The sequence below is a fragment of the Alternaria incomplexa genome, assembly GCF_024043165.1.
Source record: "Alternaria incomplexa strain BMP 0042 chromosome Unknown scaffold_5, whole genome shotgun sequence".
Classification (NCBI taxonomy): domain Eukaryota; kingdom Fungi; phylum Ascomycota; class Dothideomycetes; order Pleosporales; family Pleosporaceae; genus Alternaria; species Alternaria incomplexa.
In genome coordinates, this window is record NW_026249854.1 from 1,936,621 (window position 1) to 1,955,241 (window position 18,621).

An 18,621-nucleotide genomic window follows, 5' to 3' on the forward strand; every position below is an offset into this window, starting at 1 on the left:
GTTTCTTACCTCAAGGACTACTGTCGCCGCCCCAACCACCTTTCGCTTGACTGCCGAAAATGTCAAATCAAGCCTTAACCCAAGGCTCGACTCAAGGCTCGGTTTTAGGCTCACCTCCAGGCTCACCTTCAGGCAAGGTTTACAGAGAGTTTAACAACCAATGCCAGGATGTTTGGTACCCCCCAGCGTCTGTACTCGCGATGGATAACTTCCACCCCGTCTCACCCCTCAGTCTCGGAGATTCGAAGCGCGCCGATCTAGACAAGCCTTCGATTTTGGATCTACCCGGCGAACTCCGCAATCACATCTTCAGCTATCTGGTCGAGTCTCGCACATCAGTGAGCGTGGTATACGGTACTCATTATCGCCCGGCCTACGATAAAGACAAGCGACTTCGTTTTGCTTCTTAGGTTCAGCCTCCTGTGGATCTCTTCGCGTCATGCCGAACGCTGTATCGCGAAGCAGGTACTATGCTCTACTCGAGCAACACCTTTCGAATTCTGCGCTGTCTCCCCAATCCAACAGACCTACCCAGCTCGTTTGTCGAAGTACCACGAGAATTCTTCAGCCGTCTTGGATCACAAGCGCATTGGCTGCGTAACATTGTCTTGGATCTAGATCATCTACAAACCAAGAACTGCTTCAGGGGAGAAGCTCGACTGGACAATGACTTCGAGGAGCAAGAACGGGTGTTCGACGAGAGACTGGAGCTGTTTGAGGTTACTCCTTTTCTGCGGGCTATCTGGCGTCTTCAAGTTGATGTGGATGTCTCGTTCACCCAGCCATTTGGTCCTGCTAATCATCAGGGTTGGGAAGTTTTTCAGTGCCACGCTTCATCAATCACTACAATTATGTGATCCATTCTACAGGGCCAACTGAAGCTACGGCAGTATGGAAGACTAGTTGCTGCCGTTGGTCTAAAGCGAGATGGCTCCGGAGGAATGATCAACTGGGGTACTACAAATTACGACTATCGGGGCGCACATCCGCAACTGGTTAGGATACTTCCAGGGCCTGAGCATATGTCGGCCTTCGTAGCGGAGGGCAGTGGGTCTCGACTGGAGCTTGTGAAGAGCAATCAAGCTTCTTTACTCGGTATCCCTAAACGCATACGCCGACTCATCTTCGACACGATCATCAACTCTGTTGATAGCATAGCTATCGATCTCGACAAGGAGACTAAGTTCAACTGCGGATTGCTGCATACCAATCAAGAAATCCTCGAGACTTGGAGGTCGCATTTCCTGTTCCACAACCACTTCATACTGACGGTGGCAACAAGCGACGTCCGCACTACATTCCAGAACTTCGATAATCTGAGACGGTTCCTCCGCAAGTCATTTAAATCCGGTTACAGCCGTGACCCGATGACGGATGAGTCGATGAGGACTATTGCAACATCAGGCAGAGATCGTCCGACTGGCTTAGACTATATCCTCAGGTTCGATCTGAGTAGCCCAGCCACACTGAGCGATATCCGCATCAACATCCTGCCCTTTGTGATGGCAACCTCGACTACACCAACCCATCATGAAGTAACAATCCAAATATGGACCCCTACACCCGACGGCTCCTCAGCCATGACAGCTGCCCACTCCATGCCCCTCACCAGACTACGACTGAACGTAATCAAAGCTATTCTGGATTGCGCATTCACAGGAATATCAAATAAGTCCTACCTACCCGACTTCTGGACCAACGGCTTCGGAGAAATTGTCGAGACTGTCCACGACTCGGTTGACGACACGGGTGGAGCTTGGGGGCCTGCCTCCGAGATTGCGCTCGGAATATACCACCCCGTTGTCGTTCGAACTCTCCATCCTATTGATCGCAATTATCGAGAGTGTGAAGCAGATCTGGGATGTGAATACTATGACGATACGCAGTTCTTCCCTTTCAGGGCTGATGAGAAAGAGACCTTGGTGTATCTCATGAAGAGTATCGATGACTATCCAAAATACTTCAAGACGTAAGTTGCAATTTCATATGCTTCTTTGATAGTGTGGATGGTTTTACTAATAGGGTGCAGGTTGAAGGCTCCACCGCTTTCTTGCGCCTGCGAAGATGACTGCCCGCTTAGAAATGCCAACGACGACTTGTCGAGTGTGGCTGACTGGGCGTATACTTTGTCATGATGAATGATGAATGCGGAGGCAGAATTAATGGGCTTTGCGAAACATTTGATCACCGCCTACAAGGAAGAGATACAGCGGGTGCCTGTAGTCTACGCTGGTCTAAAAACAAGAATTTACTTACATTTAAAGGTAACGCATACTTCTGGGTAATTCTGGAGGAATGCGTCATCTAGTTAAAATGATTCTTCGACCCCGCTAACTATGACTCGAAGTCGGTGACTGTGTGGCTGTCATTCATGAACATGAACCTCATCATAGAACAATATCTCCCGATACATTCAGTGGACGTCATAGCTATGAGTGTATGCGGCGCTTGGGCGATGGGTTTCAGACATAGGCACGTACTTTCCTCTGCTTCCAAACTTCCTCCATCGATTCTGTAGACATGTTCTCAATCACAGCTACATATCATGCGCGCTGCTACAACATCCCACAGCAGTGAGCAATCAAAGCCTGTTGTACCTGACACCCCATCTTTCCTCGCCCTCCCCGCCGAACTCCGCAACAAGATCTACCACCACCTCTGCCACCGGCCCTCTCCAACCCGCCTGTACTTCTACCAAGATCCCGAAAGCAACAGGCCCAAACCAGTCGTGCCATATGCATCCAACACCACGATACCCACCGCTTTCTTCCTGACATGCCGACAAATCAACGCAGAAGCATCATCAGTGTTCTACTCCGCCAACACCTTCCTGCTGAACCGAACAAGTAAATTCGCTACTTTCGCGCGCCCATGTTTCGTCAGCGCGCTGGTCAAATTCTTCGATACCGTGGGTTCGAGGGCTGGACTTGTGAGGAGGGTTGTTTTCGATACTTTTACTTTCCCAGATAGTGTATACCTCCATACATATGTGTATGAAGGGACGAGAGCGTTTGGCCCAAGAATGGATGTTGTGGAAGTTACGGTATTGCTGCGTGTAGCTTGGAGTCGCCGTCTTAACTTTGAGATTAGGCTTATCGATGTGGACGATACGGGTGTGGAGGAAGAGAGGGCGGAGTATTGGATGGGGAATGTTGAGAGACAGTGCGCTAAGAAGATTATGGGTGTTGTTAATGCACTGCTCGAGGGGCAGTTGGGGCTTAGGGAGAAGGGGGATGCAGTGCGTGCCGTGGCGGTTAAGAAGGATGGTTCTGGAGGCTTGATATGTTGGACTGACGTTCCCAATGATGGTCGGAAGACTACACTACCTCGTTGCCATTGTGACCCGATGACCGAGTTCACTATGATAAGCGGAGGCAAAGGATTGGAGCTCGCCACATCTGCCACTCTCTAGCTTTGCAGAAGCAGCAAATCCAGCGTTTCACTTTAGTCTCCGGATCAAGGCTACAGCGTTGCGAGCAACCGTGTGGGAACTCCTGGTCTCTACCCTCTATATACTGTAGGGGGGTTGGGTCTCAGCAGTACTCGCACTCACAGCAGAGCTCTCAACCAATTACCTCGTCTACTCCACCCACCAGGTTGATTGCTCGATCCTGACCAGAAGTTAACATGCCTTGATATATCATCCCCTCGCCTATAGCTATAGGCAAATCAAAGCCAATAGACCCAAGCAGACACTCCCTCGTCAAGCTACCCGCTGAGATTCGAAACCAGATCTTTGGATATCTCGTCGAATACTCGGAGCCGATCGTGATCGAATTCAATCTCTATTCAGTCAGACACTTCCATTTTGGTGCAGGGTTTGGAATGCCCAGAAATCTGTTTTTGGCGTGTCGAACTACATATCTCGATGCGGCTTCGTCATTCTACGCCAATAACACGTTCGTCATCGAACCAAGCAATCCACGAGGTCCACTAGATATCGAACGCCTTCTAGATCTCTACGATGAATGGCTCAAGAAACTAGGGTCTCATGCAATCTGGCAGCGTAAATTCTCCATTGATCTTTCCAAATGTTGGACCTTGGTAGCATGCCAGGGCTTTGGAGACTATAAGCGACCTCATCCTGAGTCCTTCAACATCGGATCATTACTCCAGTTCCTTTGGGACTGTAACCTTACTGTAGACATCACCTTCATCAATGACCTGTCCGCCAGCGGAATAACTTGCAATACTTCAGCCATAACGGCTGTTATCCGTTCGCTTCTCGAGGGCCAATTGATGCTCAAGGCATCTCGGAGCCAGGTCTGGGCAGTCGCAATCGACTTCGACGGACGTGGCGGCTCGTTCGGCTTGAGAAGGACTCAACATGATTGGGAGGACTCACGGATGGTACCTGATCCCGATCAACAACACAGCTTTGTTGCTGGGGACGATGGGCGACGACTTTCTCTAGCACGCCCAAAACTTACCCTGCTTGGTCTGCATGACCATGTCCTCCACAATATTATTTGGGAAGCGACCTCTCACCCAAAAGAGGTGCGCATAGATTTGGACGTCGGTACAAAGCTTCCACTCGGTCTTGGTCACCTCAAACAAGAGTTTCATAAGACTCATCACGGTCAACTGCTGTACTCAACCCCGTATACGTTAATACTCCGGTCGACAGAGAAGCGTAGCACATTCAACAAATTCAGCAAACTCGCACGCCTTCTACGCCATCAGTTTCCCTTGCCTGTAGACTCTTACGAAATGGGAAGGGTTAACACTCCACGTTTCAAGAGAAAAACCTGGATAATCGAGGATGCTGATAAGCTCGGGGTCGTACTGGAATTCAACCTGCCAGAACCAACCGCCTTGGAAGACTTGCGCATTAGCATATTACCATTGGTGCTGGAGACGTCTTCAAGTCCGGGAGACCGCGAAGTGACTATTCGCTCATTCTCTCTAGGTTCAGGCGGCCAACATCTCGTTGCGGAACGTACTATCTCTCTCCAGGAGCTCCGCATGACCGTTGTAACAACAATGATGGCCGACGTCCACGCACCTGACCAACCTTTACACCACCCCGACTTGATTTGGATCAACGGCTTAGGAAAGGTCGTGGAGAAGGAAGCTGTACCCTATACATATGGTCAAATCGATCACGACATAGATACCGCATCTACAATGAGGTTCTGCGGATCTTGGTTTGGCGTAGATTCCTTGCATCCGAAGGACCGTCGATACCGCCCAAAATTCCACCGGTATGAATGCAAATTCGAGGACTGCGAGCAGTTCTTCCCATTCCAGCACTCTGCGTCGCAGATCTTGCGCTATCTCATGTGGGTATTGGAAGACTATAACACGGCGTATACTCGACGGTTGAGGTATGTATATGTGTCTTCCTGTGAACGTGTATGTGCGCTAACAACTGCAAGGGTCTTTAAGAATTCTCCGTTGCAGTGTTCATGCCATGAGGATGAATGCGAAAGCTACTGAAGGAATGGCTGTGATTTAGTAGGACTGCGCTTTGACACGTTGAAATGGTGGAGTTATACTGCACATAGAACTAGAGGACCTCATCGATGAACTACAATGCGTATCTTCGGTGTTTTTTTAATGGTGTAGTGGAGATACTAACCCCAATCTTTCCGCGCTATGCTTAGCATGCTATCACCTACAAAGCCGTACCTTCATGCCTGCTCACGCCTCTTCCGCCGCCTCAAGATACTTACACATAGCTGTATACGCTCGGTCCAGAACATCGGGTACATTCTCGTTCCAATTGGGTAGAAAGAAAGTACAAGCTTCGTGATAAACCGGAGGTTCATGGCCAGCATCCGCCCAATCCATGCGCGCATCGCGTTCAATAGTAGCAAAGTATCGTATGAATACGTCCAGCCAACGTGTGACATCCGTCTTATTGTGCAATCTGATGTGAGCACTTGGGTAAGAGTTTGTGTCCCTCTTCATGTGTTCGATACCGGATTTGACAAATTCCTCTGGTAATCTGGCTGCTGGAGATGACGTGGCGCGTTTCTGAAGAAGCCCAGGGCAAGTGCGATAGCCCCCCGTATACGGAGTACTCAGACCCATATTCAGATAGTCGAGGCTAGGACATTTTCGTAGACCCTGAGCAACTGAGCGCCAACTTCCGTCGGTCAGAGTTACGTCGCCGAACTCGACAGTTTGTAGTGTCGTAGCATGTCGTTTGATGAAGCCACGAAGACGGCTCCCGCTCACGTAGACTCTACCAAGCGCGAAGTGGGTAAGATGTGGATATATGTTGTTTGCGAAGAGACTGACCCACATATCTTCGCATCCATGACACAGCCGAAGTCGCGGTATATTGTCGCATCCGAAGAATGAGATTTTCTCAACGCGGCAGAGCTTGATGGCTAGGTCTGAGAGCGGAGGTGTGATGGACTTGTAGCCAGAGTAGTGATGGCCGTGTTCGTTGTGCGCAAGAGCGTACCGACAAGAGCTGCGGCGACGCGACGCAGACGAGCGGCTCACCACTTCCGAGATCCACGTGTCACCCATCCGATGAGATCCTCTAGAATGGAGTATCATCAACACAACAACTTACCGAGAGGGGACTTGACGGTATTACTATCCTACAGCACCCTACTTCCCTTCCACACTTGGAGGAAGATGGAAAAAGCCTGCGTGAACTCGGAACGCTTCTATACAGGCTCCTACCTAGACGGCAAGTGAAAGAGATCAACCTTGTAATACTGTGGCAAAGGCCGGAGAGGCACACGCTTATACACATACCTGGACGTCGAAAAGAACTTGATAAAATCCTTCAGAAAACGACGAACAGCCGCGTGAGTATCAAACGGCGTACGCCAACCATCGTAAGGCACATACTTCTGAGGTCGACGTTTGGTTGGATGAGCGTTTGCCTTCTGGCAAAGATCGTTCAGAAGCCTGAGGTGCTCAAGACCGGAGATCTGTCTGAGAACTCGTGCGATGGTTTTCCAAGAGCCATCGGTCAGGATTGTGCCATCAAATTCAATGTTCTTGAGTGTATGAGAGTGACGTTTGATGAAATGTTGAAGACGACCGCCGCTGACGTACATGTGTCCGATTTCGAGTGTGGTGAGTTGAGTGAACGGTACTCTAATGATGCTGTAAGCGAAGATGTCGTTACAAGCGTTGCAGAAACGTAGCCGGGGGAACCGATCGCAGCCGTCAATGTACAAGTGTGGGACAGTACTTAGGCCGTGAAAGAAGCTTGCGACATGGGGGTCGTTGAGTCGGTAATCGCGAACATGGTAGCCTTCGTCGATTGCGTCTTCGTACTCATCTGCTTTTCTGATCCTGCGTTCTGCTGCGGTCTCTCGTGGTCCTTCGTCTTCGCCTCCGTTCGGGGCGACGGCGTCGGCCACAAACCTATGCCACTCAACTTGTGGGGTCTGATGCATAATAGTAGTCCACTTCATGTAACGCGCGAATGAAGCAGATGATCGCCCAAACTCCTCGTACTTTTGATCCAGCACACGTCTTGGTTCAATAAGATAGAAAAGCGTGCGTTTTGGGAACTGCGCTAGGTCCATGGCCTTAAACACAACAACGTTGTAGTTGGAGAGGAGTTCCATCATAGAGAGTTCCCTTGCGTCGGATAGGTACCGTAGAATTTCAGTAAGGAGGTAAATAGCTTCACTTGATCGCTCGTAATCGTCTCGCTCTTTTCTTTCGACATGATCTCGATACCACTCCCATTCATCAATCTCATCTTTTGGAGGGGGCATGATGCCAAATGTGCGGAAGAATATCGTGTTAATGTTGTGACGAAATTCTGGAATCTTGACAATCTGGAGAAGAAGGCAGAGAGATTGGTAACTGAAATCAATCTCAATCTCATAGAGCTTCATTTCGTAGCGAATGACTGCGTAGGCATGGGTGCGTTGGTAAATACGTCGGCAGGTCAGCCGTAGGGACTGGAAGTCCTTGTTATCAACGAGCGCATTGATTCCATCAAGTATTCCACTGATTCTGTTGTTAGGCAGAGTCAGAAAAACCATGATTGTCGACGAAAGCTGTTGAAGCTGAGAGCTGGGAAGGGTATCCACCATGAAGACGCAGTCGCGAGATTATATGTAAGCAGCAAACGTTTGTGCCGTAAAGCACAAGATCGAGACTGCTGCGACAAGCAGCACATGCGCGATACCTACAAACCCACCTCTTCACCCTCTCAAAGTTTCGCACAATACGTCTGCACCGGCACAATCCCCCCACTCCTATCCGGCGGATCCCTCATCGCAACCTCCCTCGTCCTCGCCAAACTCTCCAGCTCATCCAACCTGTTCAGCGTCGCCTTCAAATGCTCTTCAAAGCCTGGTTGTTGCACAACCTCCCTGAACGCATTCTGCATCGGCACAGAATCTGCTCTTACCATACCATGCGCATCGATATGAATCACGTTGATGTGATCGAACGGGTGTACAAAGTCGGCGCGTGTGACAATCTGGCGGGCCTCGTGTAGCGGAATCTGGGGTAGTGTGAACTGGTCATCCGAATCGGGTGTCTCGTTCTCGCGGAGTACAAGGGCTCGTGCTAGGACGATGGCAGCGGCGCAATATTTTTGTTGTTCTTCTACGTCGTCGTCCATGGAGTCGCCGAGGATCCAGCAGTTGTTCAGGAACCACATTTTCTCTCTTCGGTTGATTTGTTTGCATGTTTCCAACATGTCTTTCGATTTGGCGACTTGGTTTAGGAAGATGAGTCGGCCGCCGACTTTGGCGAAGACTTCGTCTAGGATGCCCTGGGGTACGTCTTCGTTGTGGTAGCGAGCGCGGTATTGTTTGAGTGCGGTGGTTACTACGTTCTTCCGTACGTCTCTGACGCTGATGACGTGCATGTTGGTGGCGTGTGGTGTCAGGCGTTCGAGGGTCCAGAATTCATCGGAGGTAAAGACGGTTGTGACAAGCTCGTTGCCAGCCCAAATCTCAGCGCGCTGCTGTAAGATTTCAAGTAGATGCTTTCCCGCTTCGTCATCTTTGAACAGATGGATGTTGTTGATGATCATGAGAAGAGGCTTGCCGCGGCGCTTCCGCAGCGACAAGGCTACCTTCTCCATCTGATTGAGTGCTCTTTCAATGTCCAGTAGCGGCGAGCTATCCCTGGGGCCCCGAATGCTGAACAATCCTCCAATGTAGTCCTCGTGGAATTCGTAGTCGATGGCTTTGCCGAGTCGCGTTCGAAAGACTTCCAGGTCGTTATGCGCTTCCAGCATAGCAATACCATCGCCATTGACCTTCCGCATGGCTTCTAGGAGTAGAGCCCGCTTTCCAGTACCTCGCTCACCAATGACTAGGTAGTATCTTCCTCTGGCCCTTCCGCTGACAACGTTGTCGATATCTTCCTGCTCTGCTCGCGGGACCCAGTATTCCCTCTCTACAATCTCTTGTATCTTGTCTGGCTCCGTGCCGTATGAGATGCGACCCAGCGCAACACGCTCTTGCGAGCTGTATCCCGTGGCAAAGGCATTCTCAATCTTCTTTGCGACGGTCCGCTTGTAGAACAGACTATAGGCATAGCCGCCAAGGCCCAGGCCGAAGAGCGATATCAGGGCTACCGTGCTACCTTCAAGCACGCTTCGAGCAAACTTGCTTCGCTCTTGCTTGTCTCCGTCGTGCTGGGCGTTGTTTCGTGGTGTTACTGATTGAGTATTGTTCGTGGGCTGCAAGAAGGCGGGCGGAGGCTGGAAGCGAGCGGGGTGTCTGCCGAGCGGTAGGACGAGCCATCCTGCGATTGTCAGTCGTGCAGCGGTCTTGGGGCCCCGAGGTCATATGCGCTGGCTTACCTCTTCTAGCACGATGGATAGAGCGCCTCATCTGCTCTGTAGCAAAGAGATCTGGTGGACGTGGAATCAAGTAGGTTACCTAGGTACGCGTCATGTAGGTGGATGCACGAGCACGTCTTGGCCAAGCGTTCGACGCCTTGCCGTATAGCCGAACATCTTCATGAAATGTGAGATCGGGGCACAAAGCCATGAGCCTGCGACAGATTTGGGGGCAATTGATAGTGTGTGGTGAGCTCCATGAATGTGAGTTTGTTGGAAGATGGAATGGCCTTCGGAAACGCGTCTTTCCAAGATCCAGGGTTCACGCTAAGGACACGCTCGCAGCCTTGGAACGTCGACAGTCCTTGTAGTTTAATGCTCCACACTATCATCAGGAAACACCAAAACAACTTGCCCCAATACTTACTAACCATCGTGACATCCTTATGCTTCCACTGTCATGAAACAAGGCGTTTTTACTCATTAATCATGTGGAGTTGCAACTACATGCAATGATACTGGCACACTCGACAAGACAACAAAGACCCATCTTCCATCACACCCACCACTATCCACCAAACCAGCAAACCCATCTCATCAGCCTAATAGAGGCATCCTCACCATCAATCCTCGGCCCTGCTTTCTCTCATATCCATCAATCCTCGCGACGCTAACCCAACACAGCCTAACCTCTCCACCAGATCGACAGGGTCCACACATGCAAACGCAATCCATGAGGCGACTCGGAAGGCCCAGACGTCCGTCTCCCACAGCATCGGGCACCCGTCTCATGACCATCACGGTATTAGGCAGCTAAACCTTGCGAACACTCGCCATGGGGCGCGATTTGCCTTTTTGCTTCTTCCTACCTACACAACTTGTGACGATATGACGAGCGAGGCGAGCGAGACCAGAGGAGAGCTGGCCTCACCAACCCAACCACAACCAGTCTACCCCGCCCGATCAACACCATCGCCCACGCGACGATCACCCCGCCACCTCCTCACCAAGCTGTACACTTCACATGTACTTTCGACGTGGAATGCGCGCACCTTTGAATTCGGCGCTGTGATCTTTCTGGCCAAAATCTTCCCTGGCACGCTTTTCTTCGCGTCATGTTATGCGCTTTTCCGGTCACTCGCCGCTGCAGTCCTCGGATCATGGATTGGAGGGCTGGTCGACCGGAGAGATAGGTTATGGGTTGTGCGCCAGAGTATTGTGTGGCAAAGAGTTAGTGTTGCGGGGAGTTGTGCGATTTTGGTAGCGATGCTGGGTTTGGGTGGAGAAGAGAAGGATATTGGGATGGTGACCTACGGATTATTCCTCATCAGCGTGGTGCTGGCATGCATCGAGAAACTCGCCTTCGTCGCCAATACCGTTTCCGTGGAGCGCGACTGGATTGTCGTCGTGTCCGAGAGTCTGTCTCTCGACCGACAAGAGCTAAACAGCGCCATGCGCAGGATAGACCTCATTTGCAAGCTCATCGCGCCTGTCGGTATCGGGCTCGTAGACGGATACTCGACCAAACTCGCCATCTGGGCCGTCTTCGCACAAAACGCAATAAGCGTGTTAGTAGAATACTTCGCCATCGCGAATGTATATGCCGCGGTACCGGAATTAAGTATCGGAAAGGGCGTCGTGACGAAACAAGCGTCTGAAACGGACATTGCTACGGAACTGCAACAGCGAGCCTCGTCGCCTAACCAGGATACCGTACCAAATACCACTACGCGACGCTCCACCATCACCAAAACTCTAACAGCACACCTCGCGCCGTACCGCGAATACATCACCAACCCCGCCTTCCTGGCCTCCTTCTCCCTCTCCCTTCTCTACCTCACCGTCCTCTCCTTCGCCTCGCAAATGACGACCTACCTCCTCACCCTCGGCTTCACCAGCACGCACGTCTCCGTCATGCGGCTCGTATCCGTTATCCTCGAACTATCCGCCACCATCGCAGCGCCGTGGCTCATGAACAAAATCGGCGCCGTACGAGCAGGTCTCTGGTTCATCAACGAACAACTCCTCGCCATCGCCCTGGCAATCGGCCTATTCCACCTCTTCCCCACAACCACAGCACCGATGCTAGCCGGCGGCGCCCTCGTAATCGGCGTATGCCTCTCCCGCCTCGGTCTCTGGGGCTTCGATCTCAGCGTACAATACCTTGTTCAAGAAGACGCGCCTCCTGCTTCCCGTGGCTCTTTCTCCGCTATCGAAATGTCGTTACAGAACCTGTTCGAATTACTCTCTTTTGCGACGACGATGATCTGGTATAAGCCGCAGGACTTCTTCATACCGATATATATCTCAGCGGGCGCAATTGCGTCGAGTGCGGCGTGTTTTGCGGGCTTTGTGAGGCAGAAGAGGGGGCATTTGTTGCATACGGATCGGTGCTTGAAGAGGATGGGGAAGGGGAAGAGGATGTATCAGGTTTTGCCTACGATTGAGGAGGAGGATGTGGAGATGGAGGGTAGGTGAGAAGGGACGTTATATCCACGGCCAGACCGAGATGAATGAGAATTACGAAGTACCGTTGCAAAGAAAAGCTGGAGCAGTGTGTGAATCCATCCACGCAACGTGGGGGTGTTCTTCGTTGTGACGCAAGTTCAATATCGGTCGACGGAAAATTAATAACCTTGCAAATGTAGGTCGCGCCAAAACGGGCAGTCACAACATGTGCCGCGCTCTATCGTCACAGGGTGGGTGGGGGAGGCGGAGGAGAGGCGGAGGGGAGGAGGTGGAGGTCTCCCAAGTCCCTCCCTGAGTGAGCGTGATCTTCCAGTATCCGGTCTCGGACCTGAGTGACTCCCACAACATGATCCTGGTGTTGGTGTTGATGTTTTAAGCCGTCACTTCTTACCTACTAGGTCCATTGTCCCACTTCTCGGGTGTGTGAAGTTTATAGTTTAGGTGAACATCATGTTATTGTGCTTGCTCTCGAATCTGGTTGATTTCGACTACATATTATCCGTGTTCGAAGGCGTTACGTCCTACCTACCCGGCCTCGTCACCGTCACTGCCTCACTCCCGCCACAGTGTGTTTGCGTGTTTGCGCAAAGACCTGTAATAGCCTTTATCAACTACGTAGCCTGAACCGCTTACAAAATAAATCAGGCTGCACTCACCTGTACTCACCTTGCAAACGGGGTCCGGTCGAGATTTTCGCCACCGCGCCCAGACCTTACCTATCCAACGTACTCGGCTCCTTCCTTCGAAGTCTTCTACAACTCCACCCCCAACAACTCCTCTACACCACGACCCGATTTCCTTAAATCTAACCTTCAGCTACTCCCATAATACTACATCCATTCAGCCCCCACAAACAAACCCAAACACCCACGCAAGATGAAGTCCCTCACCACCATCTTCATGCTCGCCCTCGCAGTTCTCTTCACCACCGTCCTCGGCAGCGTCATCCCTCACGACACCGCTTCCTCATCCGACAACGCAAGTCCGCCTTCATTCCTACACCCTCTCTCCCTGCTTTACTCTAGGGCCGGGGCTAACGAAGGAGAGCAGGACGTTCATGCTGTGGCTACTAGGTTCTGCAAGCGCTGCAGTGAGGCTTATGTTGATTGCGCTAATGTAAGTTTGGGTTTGATTTATGGAAGTGGAAGGTGGACGGTGTGACAAGAAATCGTGCTGATGCTTAAAACAGAGCTGCAAACATACTTCCCAGTGCGAGATCATCTGCCAGGGCGTCCATGTCGATGGCAAGTTGTGCAAGAAGGAGTGTGGTTGGACTCAGTACATGGATGGGTCGGTCGGTAGGAAGTGAGGTAGATATGGGTGCAGTGGTTCCATGGTGTGGATCTTCGGGTTTCACAGACATACGAATGGGAAGGGAGATGGAAGAGCGGTGATGGCTGTCATGTCACTGGTGAAGCTCAGTGGTAGTACTGATGTCTCATGGATAGCCTCGACTCGAGGAACAGGTAATTCTGATGACTTCAAGCTCGATGTGTTTGCTTCGTGAACGCCATTGATGCATTCTCATCAAGACCCATTTTCATATACCTGCCTTCCCTGTCCATCCCCATCAATTCGGCGTAAGTTTCAACAATCTCCCCCCAGCCCCATCCTCAATCACCCAAATAGCCCCATCCTTATCTTCCCTAATCCCCCTCATCCGCTTACCCATCCCAATGCGCTGTGCCTCCGCCGCCGTATCACCATTAATACTAACCCTCACAAGCCCTTGCGCACTAAGACCAGTAATGATAGCATTGCCCTTCCACCCAGCAAAAAGGTCACCTTTGTAAATGATAAGCCCAGCAGGCGAGATAACAGGAACCCAATTCGCCTTCGGCGCCGCAAACTCCGGCCTCGTACTGTGCTTCGGTATCAACGTGCCATTGTAATGCCGTCCCTCACATACAAGCGGCCATCCATAGTTCTTACCCGGTTGAACGAGATTGAGTTCGTCGCCTCCAAACGGGCCCATTTCGACTTCCCACAGCCGGCCCGCAGCGTCAAAGTCTATGCCGAGCGGATTGCGGTGGCCGAGCGTGTAGATCTGGGATTGGATGGCGCCTTGAGACGCGAAAGGGTTTCCAGCAAAAGCAGTCCCGTTGTCGTAGAGCCGAATTATCTTCCCTAGGTTGGACGTCATGGACTGGGCTGGATGCATTTGGTTTATCTCGCCAGAGGATATGTACAACCCGCCGTCTTCAGGACTAAATTTCAGACGACACGCAAACTGGAGGCCGCCTGTGGCGCGCTGGGAGTGCCGCCAGATGACTTCAAGACCGGATAGCGCTCCACCGCTACCACTCAGACTCAGCTTGGTGCGCGCGACCGCGCAGCCTGCGCCCCCAGAACCATTTTCGGCGTAGCTGATATACACGATACTGTTGTTGGAGTAGTTGGGGTGTAAGGCGATGTCGTGGAGGCCGCCTTGACCGGCATACGCGACGGCGGGGACGCCGGTGATGCTGCCTTTGGACTTGGTGGTTGGGTCGACGAGGAGGAGGTTGCCTTTTCGCTCTGTGACGAGGATGCGGGTGTCGGGGAGGAAGGCGAAGGCCCATGGTTCAGAGAAGTCGGTTATGGGTGTTGTTTTGAAGGGCTGTTGGCGGGTGGATAGGTGGGGTGATAGGGCGAAGGTGCTTGTTGCTAGTGTTAGAGCGTAGGTGAGGGAGAGGGTGGGATGCATCATGGAGGTGGTTGTTGAATTGCTAGATATTGAGTTTTGGTATGGTGGAGCGTTGAGTTGCTCACGGTGTCAATGGCCTCTTAGATGAGCTGCTCCTTGGGGTGAAGAGGTATATGAGTAACGAGAGGATTGCGAACCTCTTCTACAATCTCCGCTCTGTTCAACCTCTGATGTCATGATTTATACAGAAAAGAATTAGAGTAAGTGCACTTTATTACCCTGATATTGGCGGTCGGCATGTGTGGGGGAAGACAAAGGGTGTAAAGGATAGAGCGCCCAGATCTGAGCCATGAAACCAATCTTGGAAGGCGCGAAGTGATCGATGCCAGACCATTGGTAATTGGCGCGTGGTATCTCGTTGATCCAACTAGAGCACCGCTCGAAAAGTAATAGCCGATAACTGCCGCTATATTAGAGATACCACGTGCAGGTATAATAAAGTAGCCAAGATTCTTGGGAGGAGGCTTAAGAGTCTGGGGTAATGTTGCAACGCGGCACATGCTGGTAAGGAAGCGACGATAAAAGCTACAATAGACAACAAGACGAGGCATGTTGATCCTTAACGGATATTAGAAAGGGCATGTTGAAGCCCAGTCTCATAGCTGTCTAATGAATTACAATACGTAAACAAGAAGATTCTACAAACACCAGCGTGCCTTACCCTTACGCACTACAAACACCCAACGCCGCCCCATGCCATGCTATGCGAAAAACAACTCGACTTAGAACAAAATTCCAAACAAAGCTGACTACCTCCTCGCCGGAGCCCTCGGCGTCGGACTCCTCTCCTTCACATCCAGCGCCCTCAAACGCTCAACATTCGTATCCACACCCGTATCCCCCCCATCCTCAATCGAAGGGATGACGTCTTGAACCATCGTTCTATCACCTTCGTCGTCGTCATACCCCTCCTCTTCATCATCCCCATACCTCCTCTCAACATACCCCTCGCCCTCCAAATAATCACCCCCCTCCACACTTTCGACAATCGAATCTTCCAAGCCCGTTTCATCGACATCCAAGGTCTCCCTCGACATGTAGCTCGCCTCAAGATCCTCGCCAATCTCCGATCCCTCGTCTTCACTCCTTATACTAGCCGCCTCAGTCCTCTCATCATCGTCGTCTTCCTCTTCATCTTCACTATCCGTAAAATCCTGAATATCAAGCGGCTGATCGCGCCAATAATTAAAATCAGTATACGCCTCCCCACCCGCCGGAACAAGCAGCCCCACCGGCGGAAAAAAGTGATCAACAATCTCGCGCATGCTCGCATACCCCGTTTTATAGCTGTTGAGCGACAAAACATCAAGACTGACTTCGGCGTTGGAGTTGATGGTGAAGATGCGGGTGGAAGGGATGTTGACACTGCGGTAGGAAAGCGCGTCAGTGAAGCGATTACCGAAACCGGCGTAAAAGGGCGTTTGGTGCGCGGGCTTATCGAAGAGCTGCATGATATCTCTCAAACAAGCCATTTTGAAGACTTCGGGCTTGCGGAGGTAGATTTCGCGGCGGAGGGCCGCGATGGTGCGGTCTGGGCTCATGATTACGGGGCCTTTGGGGAGGCGGTAGTTGTCTTGGACGACGCCGTTTAGGTACGCGCGTGTGGTGTCGGCTTGGCCGACGGAGCGGCTGGTTAGGTAGAAGATGTTGTAGCCATTGTTGACAATGTCGGTGTAGAGTTTGGCTACTCCTTGGTGTGTCCAGTCTCGGCCGATCATGTTGAGCACGTGGCCGAGGGCGTCGGACTTGGTGATTGTGCCGTCGATGTCCGAGATGACGATGGGTACGTCGTGCTTCCAGTAGAACATGTAGGCTTCGCATTTTGAGCGGTTTACGGTGAAGCTCATGGTGTTTGCGCCGGGTTTTAGGTTGAGCGCTCGGAGTTGCTCGCTCGTGAGGCGTAGTGTCTTTGCGTATGTCTTGTGCTCAGATTTTCTGGCTTCGGGCGAGTGTGGCGCGGAGGAACCCAGTGCACTGTCTGAGTCTCTGCGTAGGGGGAATTGGGCAGTGTCGTCGCTACGTCCGCTGTCGCTCTGGTAGCCGGGGTCTGACAGCGCATCGGTCGATTGAAGAGCGGACTCGTTCAGTACGTTCATTGTCGTCTTTGCCATAGCCGCTGCCTTGGCCTCCTCACTGCTGTAGATCCAGAGGTTGCCGTTCTCGTCGGCGCCTATGAGCGCGCCAATGTCGTAGTCTCCTGCGAGCTCATCCGACAGAATGCGCCTGGCTATGACCTCAGCGCGCAACGCATCCTCTTCGCTGCTCTTGTACCCCGTCATGTCTAGTTCGAGGTCGCCAGTCTCGGTGACTTTGTTCGGGATGTTCGAGGTAAAGAGCTTCTTGGACAGCTTGATCGCGCGGGCCAGGGCTTCGGCGGAGGATACAGGCGGCGGACTCGCTGAGCGCGTTGACCTGTTCCAAGCCGTCGCATCCTCCTTGCTGATCTGCAGCGGCCCTCTCTCGGGCCCCTTGTCCTGTGATTCCTCTCCGTCGAATGTCTTGGCAAAGCCGTCCTTTACAGAAGGCACCGTCTCATCCGTGCTTGCCCTCTGCATGTGGAAGCCCGACCAGTCCCCCGACTTGGGCCGTCCAAAGTCGGCGCCGGCATAGTCCGAGGCAGGCACCGACATGGACATGCGCCCTCGTCTCCTTGTAGCGCTACCGTCCAGGTCGAAAGGCTCGGGCTCGTCGAAGGCGCGCTCCGAGGGCAGCTCTACGGGCTTCTGCTCGGGACTGGCGGCGGGCGATGCGATGGGCGACGTCTGCATCTCGGCGGGGATGGAGCGCGTCGTCTCGAAGACGAAGAAGGCCTCGCCGCCCTCGCCCAGCTTCATCGAGTAGTCCTGCAGCTCGCCATTGACGCGGAACTCGACCTTCTTGTCCGAGGGGCGCAGTATCTGGTACTTGCCGAAGCGGACGTGGAAGGGCGAGCATGCCAGGCTGCCGTCCTCGTGCTCTACGACGATGGTGTCAATGGCGCCGCTGAGGGTGGCGGGGTTGATCGAGTTCCAGCCCTTGGACACGCTGCCCGTGATGGATCGCACGTAGTTCATGGTTGCTGTCTACGGGCTCAGCACCTCTTGCGCAGATGATCTCGTTTGTATGGGTCGTAGCGAGCGTCGGGGATGTACGTCAGAAGTGTTTTACAGAGGGAGGGCGGATGGAAATGTGTCAGAGCGTGTTTGCATTCTTTCTTCACATGTCAGAGGGCTGCGTTCACCGAGGGAAGAGCGACCGGCCGAGCGTTGAGGGTCAAAGAAGGGATGTCAGGAGTGGAAGTACTTTTGCGCTGACGTGCCTAGGCAGTGGTGAGCTATGCGGTCACCGAGCTCGCGGGCGCATCACGGGCCCGAGGACGTCAGGCCGAGATCAAGTGATGCGCTGAGCCGGAGTGCGGCAAGAATTTCCAGAAGTGTACATCCAGAATGGTATCTGTTGCGAGGGACTTCGTGCATATTGCATGGGCTAAGGTGCAGAATCGAGATGCCATCTTCACATGCTGCAACGGAGCACGCACATTGGAGAAGCGTTCGTGCTGATTATATGTTGGGCCAGCCACTGGCTCAACCACTGCTCAGTGTACATTATGGGATGTCATCAGAGTTATTTCTCGACTTTGCTACCGGATATAATATTCAATGGAAGGTATCGCGATGATATTCTCAACACACGCCCAACTCGTCTTTTCGACAGCCACCCTGCCCCGCTAGCTGCTCATGAATGCGGAGGAGTGCAG

General features: G+C 52.2%; 6 protein-coding genes across 6 annotated transcripts; 2 read left to right on the forward strand and 4 right to left on the reverse strand.

Annotated features, from left to right (window-relative positions):
* Positions 1-160: 160 nt before the first annotated feature.
* On the forward strand, positions 161-1,973 carry J4E90_004548 (uncharacterized protein; the record flags this gene model as incomplete). Its single annotated transcript, XM_051434113.1, has 2 exons — positions 161-187; positions 870-1,973. 2 exons carry the CDS (start codon positions 161-163, stop codon positions 1,971-1,973), a joined length of 1,131 nt encoding a protein of 376 aa, XP_051292631.1.
* Positions 1,974-6,638: 4,665 nt separating this feature from the next.
* On the reverse strand, positions 6,639-7,820 carry J4E90_004549 (uncharacterized protein; the record flags this gene model as incomplete). The annotated part of the gene is made up of 1 exon (XM_051434114.1): positions 6,639-7,820. One exon carries the CDS (start codon positions 7,818-7,820, stop codon positions 6,639-6,641), a length of 1,182 nt encoding a protein of 393 aa, XP_051292632.1.
* A 320-nt stretch (positions 7,821-8,140) lies between these two features.
* J4E90_004550 (uncharacterized protein) lies at positions 8,141-9,845 on the reverse strand (the record flags this gene model as incomplete). The annotated part of the gene is made up of 2 exons (XM_051434115.1): positions 8,141-9,693; positions 9,839-9,845. The coding sequence occupies 2 exons, from the start codon at positions 9,843-9,845 to the stop codon at positions 8,141-8,143; spliced, it is 1,560 nt and encodes a 519-aa protein (XP_051292633.1).
* Positions 9,846-10,996: 1,151 nt separating this feature from the next.
* J4E90_004551 (uncharacterized protein) lies at positions 10,997-12,208 on the forward strand (the record flags this gene model as incomplete). The annotated part of the gene is made up of 1 exon (XM_051434116.1): positions 10,997-12,208. The coding sequence occupies one exon, from the start codon at positions 10,997-10,999 to the stop codon at positions 12,206-12,208; it is 1,212 nt and encodes a 403-aa protein (XP_051292634.1).
* Positions 12,209-13,918: 1,710 nt separating this feature from the next.
* J4E90_004552 (uncharacterized protein) lies at positions 13,919-14,888 on the reverse strand (the record flags this gene model as incomplete). Its single annotated transcript, XM_051434117.1, has 2 exons — positions 13,919-13,935; positions 14,132-14,888. 2 exons carry the CDS (start codon positions 14,886-14,888, stop codon positions 13,919-13,921), a joined length of 774 nt encoding a protein of 257 aa, XP_051292635.1.
* A 746-nt stretch (positions 14,889-15,634) lies between these two features.
* On the reverse strand, positions 15,635-17,938 carry J4E90_004553 (uncharacterized protein; the record flags this gene model as incomplete). The annotated part of the gene is made up of 1 exon (XM_051434118.1): positions 15,635-17,938. The coding sequence occupies one exon, from the start codon at positions 17,936-17,938 to the stop codon at positions 15,635-15,637; it is 2,304 nt and encodes a 767-aa protein (XP_051292636.1).
* Positions 17,939-18,621: the final 683 nt, after the last annotated feature.